Source organism: Sceloporus occidentalis, unplaced genomic scaffold (genome assembly GCF_023333645.1).
Source record: "Sceloporus occidentalis isolate IW3139 unplaced genomic scaffold, rSceOcc1.0.p SCAF_159, whole genome shotgun sequence".
NCBI lineage: Eukaryota > Metazoa > Chordata > Lepidosauria > Squamata > Phrynosomatidae > Sceloporus > Sceloporus occidentalis.
In genome coordinates this window covers 1307793-1325148 of record NW_028317139.1, presented here as the reverse complement: position 1 = coordinate 1325148, position 17356 = coordinate 1307793, and the positions used below count along the sequence as shown (strand labels likewise).

Sequence of the window (17356 nt, the reverse complement as noted above, 5' to 3'; positions counted from 1 at the left end):
CAATAACAAAAGTTCATATCAATACCCTTTGTTGGCAATGACAGAGGTCAAACATTTTCTGTAAGTCTTCACAAGGTTTTCACACACTGTTGCTCGTATTTTGGACCATTCCTCCATGCAGACCTCCTCTACAGCAGTGATGTTTTGGGGCTGTCGCTGGGCAGCACGGACTTTCAACTCCCTCCAAAGGTTTTCTATGGGGTTGAGATCTGGAGACTGGCTAGGCCACTCCAGGACCTTGAAATGCTTCTTACGAAGCCACTCCTTTGTTGCCTGGGCGGTGTGTTTGGGATCATTGTCATGCTGAAAGACCCAGCCACGTTTCATCTTCAATGCCCTTGCTGATGGAAGGATGTTTTCACTCAAAATCTCACGATACATGGCCCCATTCATTCTTTCCTTTACACGGATCAGTCGTCCTGATCCCTTTGCAGAAAAACAGCCCCAAAGCATGATGTTTCCACCCCCATGCTTCACCGTAGGTATGGTGTTCTTTGGATGCAACTCAGCATTCTTTCTCCTCCAAACACGACGCGTTGAGTTTCTACCAAAAAGTTCTACCTTGGTTTCATCTGACCATATGACATTCGCCCAATCCTCTTCTGGATCATCCAAATGCTCTCTAGCAAACTTCAGACGGGCCCGGACATGTACTGGCTTAAGCAGGGGGACACGTCTGGCACTGCATGATTTGAGTCCCTGGCGGCGTAGTGTGTTACTAATGGTAGCCTTTGTTACTTTGGCCCCAGCTCTCTGCAGGTCATTCACTAGGTCCCCCCGTGTGGTTCTGGAATTTTTGCTCACCATTCTTGTGATCATTTTGACACCACGGGGTAAGATCTTGCGTGGAGCCCCAGATTGACGGAGATTATCGGTGGTCCTGTATGTCTTCCGTTTTTGAATAATTGCTCCCACAGTTGATTTCTTCACACCAAGCTGCTTGCCTATTGCAGATTCAGTCTTCCCAGCCTGGTGCAGGTCTACAATTTTGTTCCTGGTGTCCTTCGACAGCTCTTTGGTCTTGGCCATAGTGGGGTTTGGAGTGTGACTGTTTGAGGTTGTGGACAGGTGTCTTTTATACTGATAACAAGTTCCCAACAGGTGCCATTAATACAGGTAACGAGTGGAGGACAGAGGAGACTCTTAAAGAAGATGTTACATGTCTGCGAGAGCCAGATATCTTGCTTGTTTGTAGGTGACCAAATACTTATTTTACCGAGGAATTTCCCAATGAATCCATTAGAAATCCTACAATGTGATTTCCTGTGTTCTTTCCCCTAATTCTGTCTCTCATAGTTGAAGTGTACCTATGGTGAAAATTACAGGCCTCTCTCATCTTTTTAAGTGGAAGAACTTGCACAATTGGTGGCTGACTAAATACTTTTTTGCCCCACTGTATCAGTGCCTGTCTTTGGATCACATGGCAATTGAGTGTCCCTGTCAATAATTATGAATGAGACAAAGCTTTACAAGATTAAATAATTATTTCTGGGAAAGTTTTGGACATTCAACAGTACTTGGAATAGTGTTTCAAGTGCTGCATTTATTTAAAAGGTATTACATTCAGCAGAGTCGGTGGAATAATACCTTTAACGAGCTAAAAAAAAGTCTATTGTTAGTTATGTTTCCTTTTCATTCTTCCAAAACTTGTCTACTCATGTGTATAAAGTTACACTCACATTAATAACATTACTCATTTAGGTAGAGTTTGCATTAATTTCTCTGCTAATGTATGCATAATTCATTTACAGCATCAAGAGGAAAACGCTGAATAAACAAGACAAGTTTAAGACTGTTTAAAAGACTTTCAAAGAATATAAAGTAAATCCGCTGCTTATGGGAGTCAGCCCAGCCACAGCTTATTTAGGTAGAGCTTTCAAGCAGTCCGTACAATGAACTACAATGCAGAATTAAGCATTTCATATGTACTAGCCAACAAAAATGAAGAGTAACACTGATTTACCTATTCATATGCTCTTGCATTAATAACTTACATTCCAGTCCAAAGAAGTCACATCTTTATTGCTTGGAACATCTTGACCTCCTTCTCGTATACAGTGCCTTAGAACTAGCTGTGTAGAATTGCCACTGCTGTTTTCATTCAAATTCCATATTCTTGCTGTAGAATCTCCTGACCTTAAGATTAAAAAAGAACAACCTTTATGGATGATGTCTGCAGAGTGAAATTTGGCCTACAGGACCATGGCTGAATTGTTAATGATAATCTACCATCCAGAGCTATGAAGAGTTTCTAAAACTGGATTCAACTTCTCCCCGGTCTAGCCATGTCTCTGCCATAACTAGAACTGCCTAGAACTGGTTTATATTTTGGGTCATCCCTGAATCAGATCACCACTGTTTATGTCATACTCTAAACCCATAACATAATAACAATTTTTTTTATTATTTTATTAGAGAATAAGGCAATAACAGGGAGTCGGGTCAACATTCTCTGTCCTACCATAGCTGTTTGTTGGCTTTCTATCCATTGAGGTAAACCCTCGATATGTCAACATACTTTAATAAAAGTAAGTAAATATTCAAGTGAATAAACAATATGTGCCATTATTCGGTTCGCATTGCTGGAGACAGCTCTGGAAGCTACTGGTTATAGATGATGGTTCTCACATTGGCCCTAACAGACAACAGCTGAACAGGGTCAGACGTGATGTAAAAAAATGTTTAAAATGGGAAAACTATATCTTTGTTATTTGACATTTATAGCAGCTCTTTAACTAAAACAAACAAATAATTTCCATTAATCAGTGTGTATTTCATTTGTGTTTTCTTAAAATACTTCAATGTTTCTTCAACTGGCCCACATTTAGCTCTTTCCACCAGAGTCCTAATGTACCATTTCCTAATGCATCATCATGAGACTTACCCCGATGCTAGGAGATCACTAACAGGATTCCAGGCACAAATGAAAACTTCTGATTCATGGCCGCGAAGCACTGTTGCTTTGTTAGGTGGAATTTCAACATCTCCATCAATTTCCATTGGTTCTGCATGGTTATCTGCAGAAGACATCAGAAATTTGTTACAAGCTCAATAAAGCACAAACGTTATTTAATGGTACTGTCAGCGGGTGGCAAGACAGAATCATTTATGTGTCTGCCCTATACTTATTTTTAATTCAATGGAAGTGCAACGGGAAAATTGAAATGTCCAAATCCCAATAAATTATCATGATACGCATCATTATGATTTTAACATACCTCGAGAGACTCGTCAGCAAGAACATAGTTTGACATTGCCATTATATTCATAAACTTGGTTTAAAAAGTCACGAGTCAATAAAGAATAGAGTGATTTATCACAGATGTTTCTAGTGTCTACCCTGAATTCTAAAGAACATAAAAAATGATGGCACATAAGATGTAGATTAAAGGCAAGGGTACTGGTTTAGTCTTTGATACATATAAAAATATGTACAGATATTAAATAGAATACCAAGAAGTAGACCAGGGCTTCCCAACGCTGTGTACTTGGCAATAAATGATGTTCCATAATACTATATACTATGCACATACAATGTCAGTCAAGTAACGGGGTTAACACAACAGGCATACATTTTAAGACCCACAATCACACTCATTACATGATTATTTAGTGACAAGGAGGTCATTTATTGTTAGTAACAAGTATGCTCCTTAATATAAAAGTGGGGGTTATGATGTCACAGAATCTGCACTGTTCCAATATGATAAATTCCAGGTTGTGTCCTACACACAGGAAGCATAAAATTGAATAACACAATCCATACTAGCCGACCAACCATTGTAAACCCACTTTTGCAAATCAGGTAGGTTTCTTAATAAAGAAAGAAAGAGGGAAAAACATGGGTACTCGTGTGTATTTCTGGGAACCATCTATGAAATTAACTTACTACACCCTGATGCCCCAGGAATGCAGACTGCTGCATCAAAAAGTGTACAATGTAATATGTGCTCTGCTACCTTAAATATTTTTCTAATGAAACACACAAATATGAACAGGGTCTGTAGACATTTTAGTACCATTTAATTAATTCATTAATTATTCTCATCCTCTCTAATTTGTCTCCTATTCCCCCTCTCTCTTCTCTTTTTGCTCCTGCTTCTTCTATTTTCTCTCATCCTCCCCCCACTAATTCTCAACTCCATTATCCTTTCTTTTTATCTCACTCTTTGTTCTCCCCCCTAAACCAAACATTTTTACTGTTACTGGTAAAGCCACACTTATGGCCATACCACTGACCACACGCCAGCCACATCCCCAGGATGCGGCTCAGTAAAAAGTCTATCTATCCATCCATCCATCCATATGATTGATGCAAGTCCAAGTACTGGCAATGATGTCAGGAAGGCTTTCTGATCATCTGAATCCTATTGTTTTTTTTTAACCAGATGACCTTCAATTTTTTGGCATGTTAGATTTGCCTCTGTCCAGGCACTATAATAAGCAGCAGCATTCTAATTTGTACTTCATATTTCAACCAACGCGGCAAATCAGTTTGAAAATTGTGCAGAGAAGGCCATTTGACTTGGCAGCACGCAAAGAAATTACTACTGAGATGAATTTCTTACTAAAAGTGATTTAACTAGTTCCAGATGTTAAAGGGCAGTTGTAGCTAAAGCCCAAAGTTGTTCCTATATAGAAGGATGATTTGTAAAGAAGAATGTAAACATATCATAAAAACTGCACATGCGTCGATAACACTTCATATAAGTAACGCAGCTGTTTTGTCACCAGTCTGGGGGAACCAATTTGTTTTTCTGCAATTGCTCATAAGAGCACCAATTTACCAGGGTACTGTTGTCAGGCACAGCAGGAAGTGAAAAGGAAATAAGCTTCCCCCTAACTGTTAAAATTGCATTGTAAGTGGAGATACCTTATGCTCTGCCAGCACATGGAAGCTTTAGTAACCATCTATAGAAATATACAGGCAGATGAAAATAAACCCAATAACAAAAAACATCAAAAATAAAAAGTAAAAATAAAAATAAAAAATGCAACCAATTACACTATGCCGTTGCTAACTAAGATTGAAGATGATCACTTTGCACCACAATCACTTTGTATCCAAAATCAGCTTCAATCAGCTTCAACTGCAAAGCCCTGAGTTAGCCACAGGAAATTACTTCATTTCTTAGCTAACGGTCAACTACACCTGATAAAGATCATATTCTTACTTATTGCATGCGCCCCATTTTCTTCACCGTTCACCGTGGCTGATCCATTCTTTGGTGTATTCTGTTGTGTTGCTGAAGTTGTTGAGGAGGTGTTGACTGGGACTACACTGGATGCGGCTCCAGCTGCAGCAGCTTGTTGTTGAGCTAACTTTTCTCTGAAGGCCTGTTGTCGAGTCTGTACAACATCCGGCATTACAGCATCAATCAAGGATAATGATTCTATTGGACGACCATCAAAGACTGTTCCATCCTGGATAGATGAGAGAAGAAAGTTTATTTGAATTTTGCAGACCATAAATAAAAGATAAGTGTAAGTGAGCCAAGGGTTAGAGATGACGAGATCTAAAACTGGGAAACTATGGGTCACATAAATACCTTTTATTGTTTTCATTCTGTTACATACACATTTTATTCATTTATTTAATGTTTTTGCTTATTAAAATTGAATTCAATAGTATGATGCATCCATGGGCAAAACAGTCACAGAGTCTTTTACTATAACATATTCAAGTAGGTAAGAGTAAATTTATGATAAATCTGCTTAAGGCATTTTTTATAAGTCCAAGGCATATTATACCATTTCCAAATATGTCCTTTAAACAGAAAAATACAGTTTACTTGTGTAAAAATGTTATCACTGTCTAGTCCCATACTTTTGTGGTGGTATGATCCAGATCTTCACATCTGATTGAAATATCAACTAATACCAAATAGCCTTCTACTGGAACGACTGGCTTCAGCCCTGCTTCCTGATGTACCTGTGCTATTCTGACATGCTTCTAGTTCCACTGCTAGTGGGTTAAAGTTATGATCTGAGCAATCCATCCTCTTAAAGTCTATGAGAAGAGTGTGCACCTCTTACAATGGGATGGGACATGTATACAATTTTTGATAAACATTTTATATACAGTATATATATATGTTTTAGTATGTATGCAAGGACAGATGTCTCCCATGGACAGAGGTCATTAAGAAATCGATTAAAAACACCCCTCCACATACAGGTTAATGTGTTTGTATGTTGGTGGGAGATGGGCTGTTTAAGGTGGCCCTGGCTCTGATATTATTTGAACTAATTAAATCTCAATTTCTTAAATATTAATGATAAACTGTAGGTAAAAATATTATAACAACTGCAACTAGAGGAACATTTCTTGTATCCTCCCTTTCTTCACTTTGGGAATACATTTTATAACTGCTATTAGCTTAAACAGTTGGAAATGGAGGAACAAAGCGTCTGATAGGAAAATTATAGTGTTCCTGATGAGACGATAACATTATTCTGTTACAGCATATGCATTTTCCTATGTGATTATAATTGCATTGCTAGTTGGAGGAGCAAAAGATGTTATTGTTAATCTATTCCACTTTGGAAGATGTGGCAGCCAACAAGGGCATGTATGTGCTGTTGAATAGTGAAGGGTTTAGGTAATTAAAAAAAACCCACCTAATATATTATTATTATTATTATTATTAGCAGTTGTAGTATAAAGGCAGAATAACCACCAGTAACTGAGGATTCTTTCATTTTACTTCCATGAGATCCTTATATGGATCTCTACCAGTACCACACTGGAAAGGAACAATTGGCCACTGCAACTTAAAGCCAAAGGCCAATAAACCACGAATGTGTAGCTGCACACTACAATTTTGCAGTATGTAACCATGTTTATCCAACAGGTGGCTGCACACTAAAGGTCACATGAAGACAATGAAAGGTAGTAGGAGCTGTCAGGCACCATTATTTTGTAGTGTATCCAATAGCCGGTCCAAGGCTCCCATTCCTGGTACTGAAAAAAATCGAGCTTTTCAGCTTTGAATTTCAACACAGATCTGCCTTGTCCTGTTAATATTACATAACCTGCTATACTGGAAAATGGTTTTAAATACGTTTATGATTTCTGTTATGTGAGTACATTTAATTCTTAATTTTAAAATCCAATAGCAAAGGCAACGATTTCCAATAGCTGTATATTTTAGGTAAGAATATCGGTAGCAGCTAGCTGGATTGCCATGTTTTGTAGGGATCCTACAGTCATCAAATGCGTCTAATGCATATGATAGCGGAAATTTCTCGTTAAATAAACACCTTTCATTTGATGAATTCAGTAGAATGCCTGACTTCTAGCTCTTTTGCCTGAAGGTGATATGTTCAGTTGAATGCATCGCCTGCTTTCCAGTGCACACAAACAGTATACTCACTGCCAGCTAGCACCTGTGCCTGCTCTCGCAAGAGATTCAGGGGGTCTAAGGAGTCCAACCAGAAGTACGCTCATTACATTATACAATATACTACCATCAGCTATGATAGGGGCAGTAAACATATTTGACAAAGACAATTTCAAAACACTTTAAGACATATTGGTACTGAAGGAGAAGAGGGCCCTGCACTCTAGCAGCCAAAACTGCTTATAAGAAAGTTGATCACATTTTCCAGTGCAGTGTTTTTGGAGGATGCATATATTTTTCATTGAATGCGCTGTATGGAGATTATATTGTCCCATTTAATAAACACACTTACTTCATTAATGCTGATCTCTGCCTCCACATACTGTAAACCTTTCTGCAGAATGGAGATGAGGGCAGCAGGGGGCACTAGTGTCCCATTAATGTTGGACTGGCTGATGTGACTTTCAATTCCGAATGTGAAGGCTGAGTGAGAGAAACCTAGAAACAAGAAGAAGGCAGCCATGATATATTCATCAATCCAACCCCCATGTACTGTATTAAAAACATCAGCATCTTCATTTTATCCAAAAGAATACAGGTTAAGAAAACATAATAGTATCATCAGTTTATCAGGAATATTAAGGTTTTAAAAATGCATGAAACTGTGTGATGTAAGAATATTTATTGGGATTATGTAAAAATGCATTATGTAAGTAACAATATTAGTGTCTTGAAAATTATTTCTCTACAATTTTGGATATCCTTAAATAGGACATTAAAATCATGGCTTAGTGCATTAAATAAACCTACGTACTGGTGTTTACAGATTAAAGATGCCGTTCCACCTTCTGAATTGTAACTAAATGCAGCATAATAATAATTATTATTTATTGTTTTTATAGCGGCATCCAATTTTGTATCGCTGTACAATGGGGCATGAGGAACTTTGTTCCTATGAATGTTTCATGCTTAAACTCTTCCTAGAAAAAAGGAAAAAAAGGGCTTAATTTTGCTATAGTTACTTTTAGGTGACAAAATGAGCTTGACTCACGAAACGCGTAGGATGGGATCTTATTTGAACCAATCACTGGACTGCAGTCCCACATGTAGGAAATTAAATTCAGCGCTTCTTGTCTCCAGCTAGCAGAGATTAGCTAACTGACTGTTTCTCAAGGAGTGGAAGAAGAATACTCATTTAACATCAACAAAACTCTTTTACTGATACATTTTGATATATTAAATATGCTGGAATATTAATATATTGTGTGTATATATATATATATATATATATATATATATATATATACACACATACATATATATATATATATATACATACACATATATATATACATACACTGTTAATATTGATTTTTATTATTTATAAAAAAATATATTATTATTATATATTATATTATATATTACGTATTATCTTACTGATAAAAATTTATGTCCATATATATATACTGCAAAATACCTATATATATATATATATATATATATATATAATCCAATGTGTACAGAAATATTTTGCACCGTATAATATATATATATATATATGTGTATATACATATACATACTATACAGTGCAGAAGATTTTCTTGTCTAATTTTTTTCATCATTGTATTGATTTGCGTCATAGTTATCTATTTATGTTTCTATAACATTTGATATATTAAATAGTCCTCTTGTGGTCTTCCTGATACATATTTGATATAGCTATCATTCCATTTAGCAAACTATATACTTTTTTCTATTGACAATCCTATCCACAGCTTACATTTTAACATGTTTTTTTTCGTTTATTCATTGATAATTAATGCATCCTATCACACGATAAGCTACAAATTATTATTAAAAAACTATTTTCCTATAGATTGGAAATTAAGTAGCAAAAGTAACTTAGGCTGAATAATGTTCTTAAAAGCCTCGACCTCTAAGTAAATGTATCCAATGTATGTGGCTGTACATACAATTTAACTATACACACACCCCATATAGGTCACCATACACAATATCGCCAATGCTAGGCACATATAGCAAGGGGTTAAATGTAGGTAGAAGAATATTCTAGCTGTGAGTGACAGGACATAAAGTCAAAAAAAGACATTATTTTAATTAATGTATGTCTGTGTTTTTATTTTTTGTACTTTTTTTTAAATTAGGGTAGGGAAGATTTACAGTGGACACAATCCCTGATCCGTGCATGGTAGCACTTTAATCTGACCCCCCCCACAGCATCTGTTACCATGGTAACTAGCAGCCACATTAGGACTTTAATTTTTTTATTCATGTTTTATTGTTTGAGAAGTTGCTGATTGATCTATGACTGATCTGCAGCATTCTCTTCTGTTAAAGTCGGTGCCTTTAACAGTAAGCGCACATCTTTCTTTTCTTTAATGAAAGATACCACTTTCTGGAGCAGTTGGGGTGGCTGCTAGTTGGCTCTGGAGAAGATTGACTGCCTCTACTACTATAGAAACCACTAGAATCAATCGCTGGGAGAGGATCCTCCTTACTTGTTATGTTGTTATATACTACTTATCATGTCCTGCCTGCACAAGGTACAGCGCTATAGAATATGATAGCCGTACCTGGGAACTTATAAACTCCGGCTACCTGGAGCCTTCCCTTGTGGGACGCGGACAGGACTGTCCACTGACGTCAGCGGACGGTCCCGTGACGTCGGTGGGGGGTCCTTCTGCGTCAGTGGGAGTTCCCGCTGACGTCGGGGGCGTTCCCGCTGACTTCGGGGGGGAGAAACACCCCCATTTAAAGGGGAAATAGGCGGGGAGCGCGACTCGAGGATTCTGGTCTTGACCTGTGCTTCACACGGCTATCTCCGGGTCAAACCCGGAAAGCTCCCAGGTATGATGATGGCGCTATATAAAACAATAAATAATAATCTATAGTTGCACAATATATTCTGCTAATTTAGTGATTTATTGTTCTTTTTCTTTTTCATATACCCTTATGCATACTGCAAACTATAAATGAGATCTGCATTTTACCAACGGCTTGCTTTCAATACCCATTCAAATCTAATCTGTAATCTAATTAATACACTGTTACACATAAAACGACCTATACTTTATTAGGTAGACACCTTTTTTATTTGTTACGTTGATTAAAAGCGTTGATAGCCTTAAGAGTGGCGACATGCCTAGAACAATTACCTCATCTGAAAAATCAAACACAATTTACGCAATGCATGAGTCATTGTACAGTGCTCCAGTTTCAACACGATACACCAAATAAATGCTTTGCGTCTTTAGTGGAAGAATAATCCGCTTAAAATTACATTCTTGTTATTAGAAGTAATTATATGTCTGCTTTTTTGTACAATGGCATTCTGCAAAGAGAAAAATGCTTCCATATTTCCTAGCATTGTACAAAATGCACGACCATTCTGGAAGGCCCGTTATATGTATGTATGAATGTATGAATGTATGAATGTTCGGGTGTATTATTATTTAGTGATTTATATAGCGCCGTCATATTGTGCAGCACTGTACAGTGAAGATGTATGTGTAATTAAGAGACGAGCAGTCACATTAAGAGTTAAAAACATATGTCTGGGGTTGCGTGTGGCAAGCTGAACAGGATGTAGATAGCACAGTTGGAACCTGGTTATCAGCACATTGTCCTAAGCATTTAAAGATTCATGGCAGCTGGTCAAGACAGGGCTCACAGCAGGAAGTTCTGGACTCTGGAAGTAACTGCCTTTGTTCACTTAGCAAGTAACAAGAAATGCCAAAATAATCAACTAAGACAAATAATGAATGTTTGCTTATATGTTCACAAACTAAATTATTGTAATGGGGAAAAAAAAGGTCCACAAATAAAAAACTCTATCAGTAAGCGAAATTATTGTTTACGATAAAATTTTTAATTGAAAAAAAAAGTTTCAATTAAGATTAGTCAGAGGCATATTTATATTCCAAAAGTTCCCAAGAAGACCCAAAGCAAAGTGAAATACCCTACCAATAAAGTCTGGTCAACATACCTTGGACCCATTTTCCTTCTTCTGAGGGAACGAGTTTCTGTAGGGGTGGAGCTTCTTGCCCCCAAAAATAAGAAAAACAAGTGTAGAATGCAAGGGAGAATTTTACTCCCTTATAAAATTAAAAACATGAATGTGGGGTATTAATTATGTGATAAATCACACTCTGAATATCTAACACTGCTTACATTGCTTTGTGCTGAAACGAGTCTGTGTAAAAAGGTCAAAATTAAGTGGCCAAAACAGCTGGAGATCTTCTCTTAATAATGCAGTATCTTATACAGTGCTGAATAAAAGTATTTGTCCCTTCCTAATTTCATTTATTTTTTGCTTGTTTGTCACATTTAAATGTCATTCAACTAATTTTAATGTAAGACAAAGACAACATGAGTAAACACAAAATGCTGATTTTAAGTAATCATTTCATTTATTGAAATAATCAAAACCTTTATAATCCTTGTGAAAAAGTAATTGCCCCCTAAACCTAATAACTGGTTGTGCCACCCTTGATGGCAACAAGGCAAATGAGTCTCTTACATTGCTGTGGAAGAATTTTAGCCTCCTCTTTTTGGCAGAATTGTTTTAATTCAGCCACATTGGAAGGTTTTTGAGCATGATCTTCCTTTCTAAGGTCACACATAGCATCTCAATTGCATCCACGTCGGTACTTTGACTAGGCCGCTCCAAAACCTTCACATTGGTTTTTTTTAGCCATTCATAGGCGGACTTGCTTGTGTTCCTGGGATCATTGTCCAGCTGCATAACCCAACTGCACTTGAGCTTTAGGATATGAACTGATGGCCAGACATCAGGGTTTTCTGGTAAAGAGCAGAAGTCATGGCTCCATCCTGTAGTAGCCCAGATCCTGAAGCAGCAAACACAACACATTACCACCGGGACTCGAATCTTCCAAAAAGTTCCACTTGACTTGACTCATCAGTCCACAGAATTTTATCCAAAAAGTCTTGGGGGTCATCCAGATATTTTGAGCCTTTGTGATTTTTTTTGGACAACAGTGGTTTTCACATTGCAACCTTTGGAAAAATGTTGATAGGCTGGCCTACCTTGCCACATAGGGCAAGGTAGGGTTGTATAGCTGTTTACCTTCTATAAATCATCATATAAAAGGGCATTTTGTGTTTACTCGAGTTATCTTTGTCTAATATTAAAATTAGTTCGATAATCTGAACATTTAAATGTGACTAATATGCAAAACATAAGAAATCAGGAAGGGGCAAATACTTTTTCACAGCACTGTATATTGTAAGGGATGGTGGAAGAAACGCAGAGAAAGAGGTACATAAACATAAAAAAGCCTAATTAAAGAAAGGTAAAAAGATCCATTTACTCCATTTACGTTTTTGTAATGTTATCCCTTTACTCGAGAAATAAAAAAATAAAAAAGGATCAATGCATTTCTCAAAATTCAGCAGCTAACCAGAGTGGCAAGAAGTCAATAATATAACTGTATTAGACTTTCTAGATCTATTTTGAAATGTCAAATTCACAATATCCCACTATGGTGTCTTATGTCTATTTGAGGACTGTTGATCACTTAATTTCAAATCACAGTTTCTAATTTCTTCTGCTGTGAAGTGTGACAAAAAAGTTCCTCTTGACATTTAAGTGAGATGTGGGTTTTCACATTATTCCTACACTGTGTGTTTTTTTGCTTTTAAATTATTTCTATTTATAAAACACAAATGGATGTTGTTGTGTCCTATCACATCCAGCTGTAGCCGCCGTGTTAGTTACAAATTGCCAAGTTCAAGGTCTGCGCCATTCCACTTTCTCTCCAGCAAACAAATATTCATCTTGCTTAAATCACAAGTCTTACATTGTAACAGCTATTGTTTTCTTGCCCAATGTTTGGAAAAATAGCTAAAATCAAGAATAAGGTGAAGCCAAAAAAGCTTCCGACGTGGAACGAGACTCATAAATACAGGTCAAGAGTAGCAACTGGTGCTTACAGGTCAGGTTCATGCTTTTGTTTGTTGTGTATAGTAAATCATTTTAGCCGGCTCAAACTTCTATTAAATAGAGGTGGGAAAGTCAAATGACGCTGGGGGTAAGCCAGGATCTAGGCTGGGTTGCTGAACCTTCACACAAGATGCTAAGTTATTTGGAGAAACACATTTTCGTGTGCATTCACCGAAGACACTTTCCTATTCCTACATTTTATTGTTCTACATACTAATGTTTACAGTATATCTCTCTATTAACATATTCTAAAGTTGCTGATTGTTTTTTTATTGGTTTGAGCAGTCTTTGTTCCAGGAAGGAGAAGAGGGAACATTTCAAGACAGGAAATAAATTTGATAATGCTGGTCCTGCCACAGGGTGCTGATGATCCACAGAGCTCATGTTTAGGTTGCGGACAAACTCTTGTCCCTGTGTTGCATCCCTACGAATAAGTTTTTTAAATAACCACACATGTTGGTCACCTACAAAGTGTACTTCGTTCTTGTAAGGCAAACCCTTGTGTACTCATTGAATTCATTTGGTTTCAAAAGCTAAGCTGAGCAGGTAAAATCACTTTTCAAACTAAGGGGTTAATTATAATGTGAAAAATTATTAATGGAGAGTGAATACTTTCCATATATTTATCAATCACTTGTATATAGACTTTGACACTCATTACAGGTCTACCCCATGTGACCCCAACATATCACATGTTGACTAGATACTGTAGTATGCCTACATTATCCAAGAGAACAATTATGTGTAGCAATAAGATCTGTGGTTTTAAAGCAATAGAAAAAAAACTTTATCTTTTTGTGTAATCTTTACCTTTCCGTGCACCATGTACTTCTCAGAGATTATGGAACCCTGCTGCTTTATAAACTACAACCACCCAGCTGCAATCTTTTGAATGCTCTGAATAAACCACTTAAATCTATCTGATGGTATTTACCCCAACCAATATCAAAGTACCAAACATCTAGGCTAATGTGTTTTATTATACATCCAGCAATTTGTCAAAATAGGCAAGCACAAATGCTACATATTGGCTTTATTATTAAAGCAATTTTCCGTCTAAGAAATACAACCACTAAATGCTGCTGGGTTAAGCATTCACTATAGCTTTTATTTATACACAATTCTGGTGTTCAGAAAATAAAGGCCGTTTAGTGCCCCCACAGAGATTCTTTGTAAACCCATGATAAATTTTACTCCGCAGAGTGAATTAACGCTTCAGGTTGATTTCTATCTTTAGAGGAGTTTTATAAAACAAACTTTTGTGTTTTATTTAGAAAGAAAAAAAAATGTATTTTGGAACTTTTAAATTTTTGTTTTATACTTGTAGTACAGTGAATAAGCACGACCCTATACTTATTTTAAGATTATTCCCTCAAAATGAATATCTTTTGAATCAAATCCAAATGCATTGTGACCAAAGTAGAATTTATAACGTATGTTTTTTATGATGAAAAAATTGTATGTGCTCACTAACAAAGACTTCTTTGAAAAATGCTGCAAAATTAAAAATGATGCTACAGCTACCATGTAAGAATTATAAATATATTATAATCAGAATTTTATATGCGGCACCGCAAATTTTCAGATAACATTTTAGTTTGAAGAAATAAAGCCTTATGATGTTTGTTTTTATATTTTTTTGATAAAAAAAAAAGATAATGGTGAATACTGTAATATATGTCTTTACAGATCTCTATGTTCTGGAGGTTGAAGACAGAGATATTCGGATTAAGGAAGCCTACACACCTGCAGAACAATCATCTAATTCCAGACATGACTCTATAGCTGCACTGTTGGCAAAAGGCAAATACGACAGATGCTACTGTGAAAAGTTCCTCTGGATTTGAGGACTGCTGTTTAAGAGGGTGGAGAAAACTCAGAAATAGAACATAAAAAAGCACATTGCTAACATGTCACACAAACCAGTGTCTGAACATGAATGCAAGATACACACTTTACATCTGGAACATAACAGTCAATTCGATCTTTTTAGTTGATGTCAATATTAATGTGTCAGGAAGTCTTCTACGTTTAAAAAATGTGCATTATCCATGTAGAATAATACATTGTGGTGGGCATTTCTTTAGGTCCATTCCCATAGTTTCACTCTTTTTCAAAAAAATGACTGCACTACTTTGTGATTAGAGGTGGGCTGTCCATGTCCTTTGGTTCATCAGACAGGGCAATGGTACTCAAAAGTTTTAGCATTTAATGGTATTTGACAAGAATTATAGTTACCATTGGTGGTACATGATGTCAAACTGTTTTAAAAGTTGTTCCTGGTTGGGAATAGGTTGAGAGACACTTGAAATCTCAGACTACATGTTTTGGGGAGGTTGGTGGTCTACTTGCCACTGCATGATTTTCCTTTTTCCTGTCTGGCTACATCCCGGGCACAATTCAGCACAATGGGATTTTTAAATGACTATAAATACTATCAACAGTATACTACATTTCCAAATCTGAAGACCCTAGGTAAATGGCATTACCTGCCAAATTACTTGACCAAATTTCTTTGTCCCAGTGATGTCCCTATTTTCCAAAAAGTTTCAGTAAAATCCCACCCGTAGCTACACCTCTAACCATACCCCTTAAAACAAAAGTGTCCCTCTTTGGTCATACGTATCAGAGGTATGCTAAGGTACCAACTTTGAAAACAGGATCCAGATTAATGATTACACAAATGCATATTTTGAGCATGCACCCGCGTAATGAGACAGTATTGCTGACTTGATTGCATTCACATTCGCTTTTTGCCTCATTGTACCTTTCCAAACTTTTGATCATTCTGATCAGCTGATGTTCTACTTCTCTCCAATAAACGATGATGTTGCATCGGTGTACAAATTAAAATAACCATTTGTGAATGCTGTATATAATGATCACATTTTAAACATTTGCTCTTTACAAAGTGCACCGTAAAAATTTTCACCTGTGCCATATTTAATGAAAGCAGTTTTCACAAGAAAACCGAAGGTCAAGGAAGTCAAGTTTTGACCCCTGGTTTACTTCATCTTTGGGCGTACTGTAAAGTGAACGCATTTCCACACAATAACAAAGCTTTTTTTGTACTTTCTGTTCTGAGTTCAAACTGAGTATAACTGGAACAACAATATTTGAATTCTTCACATTTCTCAGACGCCCTGCTGTTTCACAGCTGAGGCCCTTTTGTAACGTTCCAGAAATGCTTCTTTGTTTGTACTCCTGCTCTCCTGCGCCCTGTCCTCACATAAACAGTTAGGTTGCTGCGCTGAATTAAAACTGTTAATTTCTATATTTACATTTCATTTAAATTTTAGCCGTATTGCCAGTGAATTGTTATTATTTGTTACATCATTAACGCGCACCATGTCACTTTGTAGGGAGTAATAGTTCACCTATACATTGCACCAGCCAGTTTATAACCAAACAGAATACGTTGGTGAAATTGTTAGCGCCTTTATTGTTAAAGCATGATGTCTCTTTGGGAAACAATGGCGTTAATTATGTTTAATTAAGTGAACAAGCCAATCAAAAAATAAGATTCCCATGGAGGGCGACTTATTATAAAAAAATATTTTATACATCATGTTAAAGTTTTTTTTTTACCTGATTCCTGGAGATAACGATACACCAAGAAATTCACTTCATCACTGGTTATGCTCATCTTAGCCCAACCTCAAATGATGAGGTCCACAGGAAGTGATATCCCCACTCTAAAAGAGAAAAATACACATATTATTATTATATATATATAATAACAAAAAAAACAATTATAAGCCCTTTCTATTTCCTACAAAATACAAACGTAATGTGCTCGTTTCCTTTGATTTTTAGTGAAAATCAATTCCATGTCCCTTATTTTTAATGTAAAATGTTTTGAACTTTTACATGAAAGCTTTTTGCTGTACAGAGACGGCACTCACATCCTACAAAATACATCCTGTTCTAAGCTGTTAAAATCACTGTAAAGCACAAGAAAGAGAAAAAAGAAATAAGGAAAGCATTTCCCTTGTTGCAAGATCTGTTTTAGTGTTTATGGTATACAGCA

The 17356-nt window shown here is 36.5% G+C and overlaps 1 protein-coding gene across 1 annotated transcript in view; it reads right to left on the bottom strand.

The window, feature by feature from the left end:
- LOC149280150 (F-box-like/WD repeat-containing protein TBL1X) overlaps positions 1-16972 on the bottom strand; it is a 32587-nt gene extending 15615 nt beyond the window's left edge. The window contains exons 1-5 of the mRNA XM_089500776.1: positions 16915-16972; positions 7696-7841; positions 5175-5424; positions 2885-3017; positions 1995-2136 (exon numbers count right to left, since the gene is read on the bottom strand). Coding sequence (XP_089356902.1) covers positions 1995-2136; positions 2885-3017; positions 5175-5424; positions 7696-7841; positions 16915-16972 — 729 coding nt within the window. The remainder of the gene's footprint in view (positions 1-1994; positions 2137-2884; positions 3018-5174; positions 5425-7695; positions 7842-16914) is intronic.
- Positions 16973-17356: the final 384 nt, after the last annotated feature.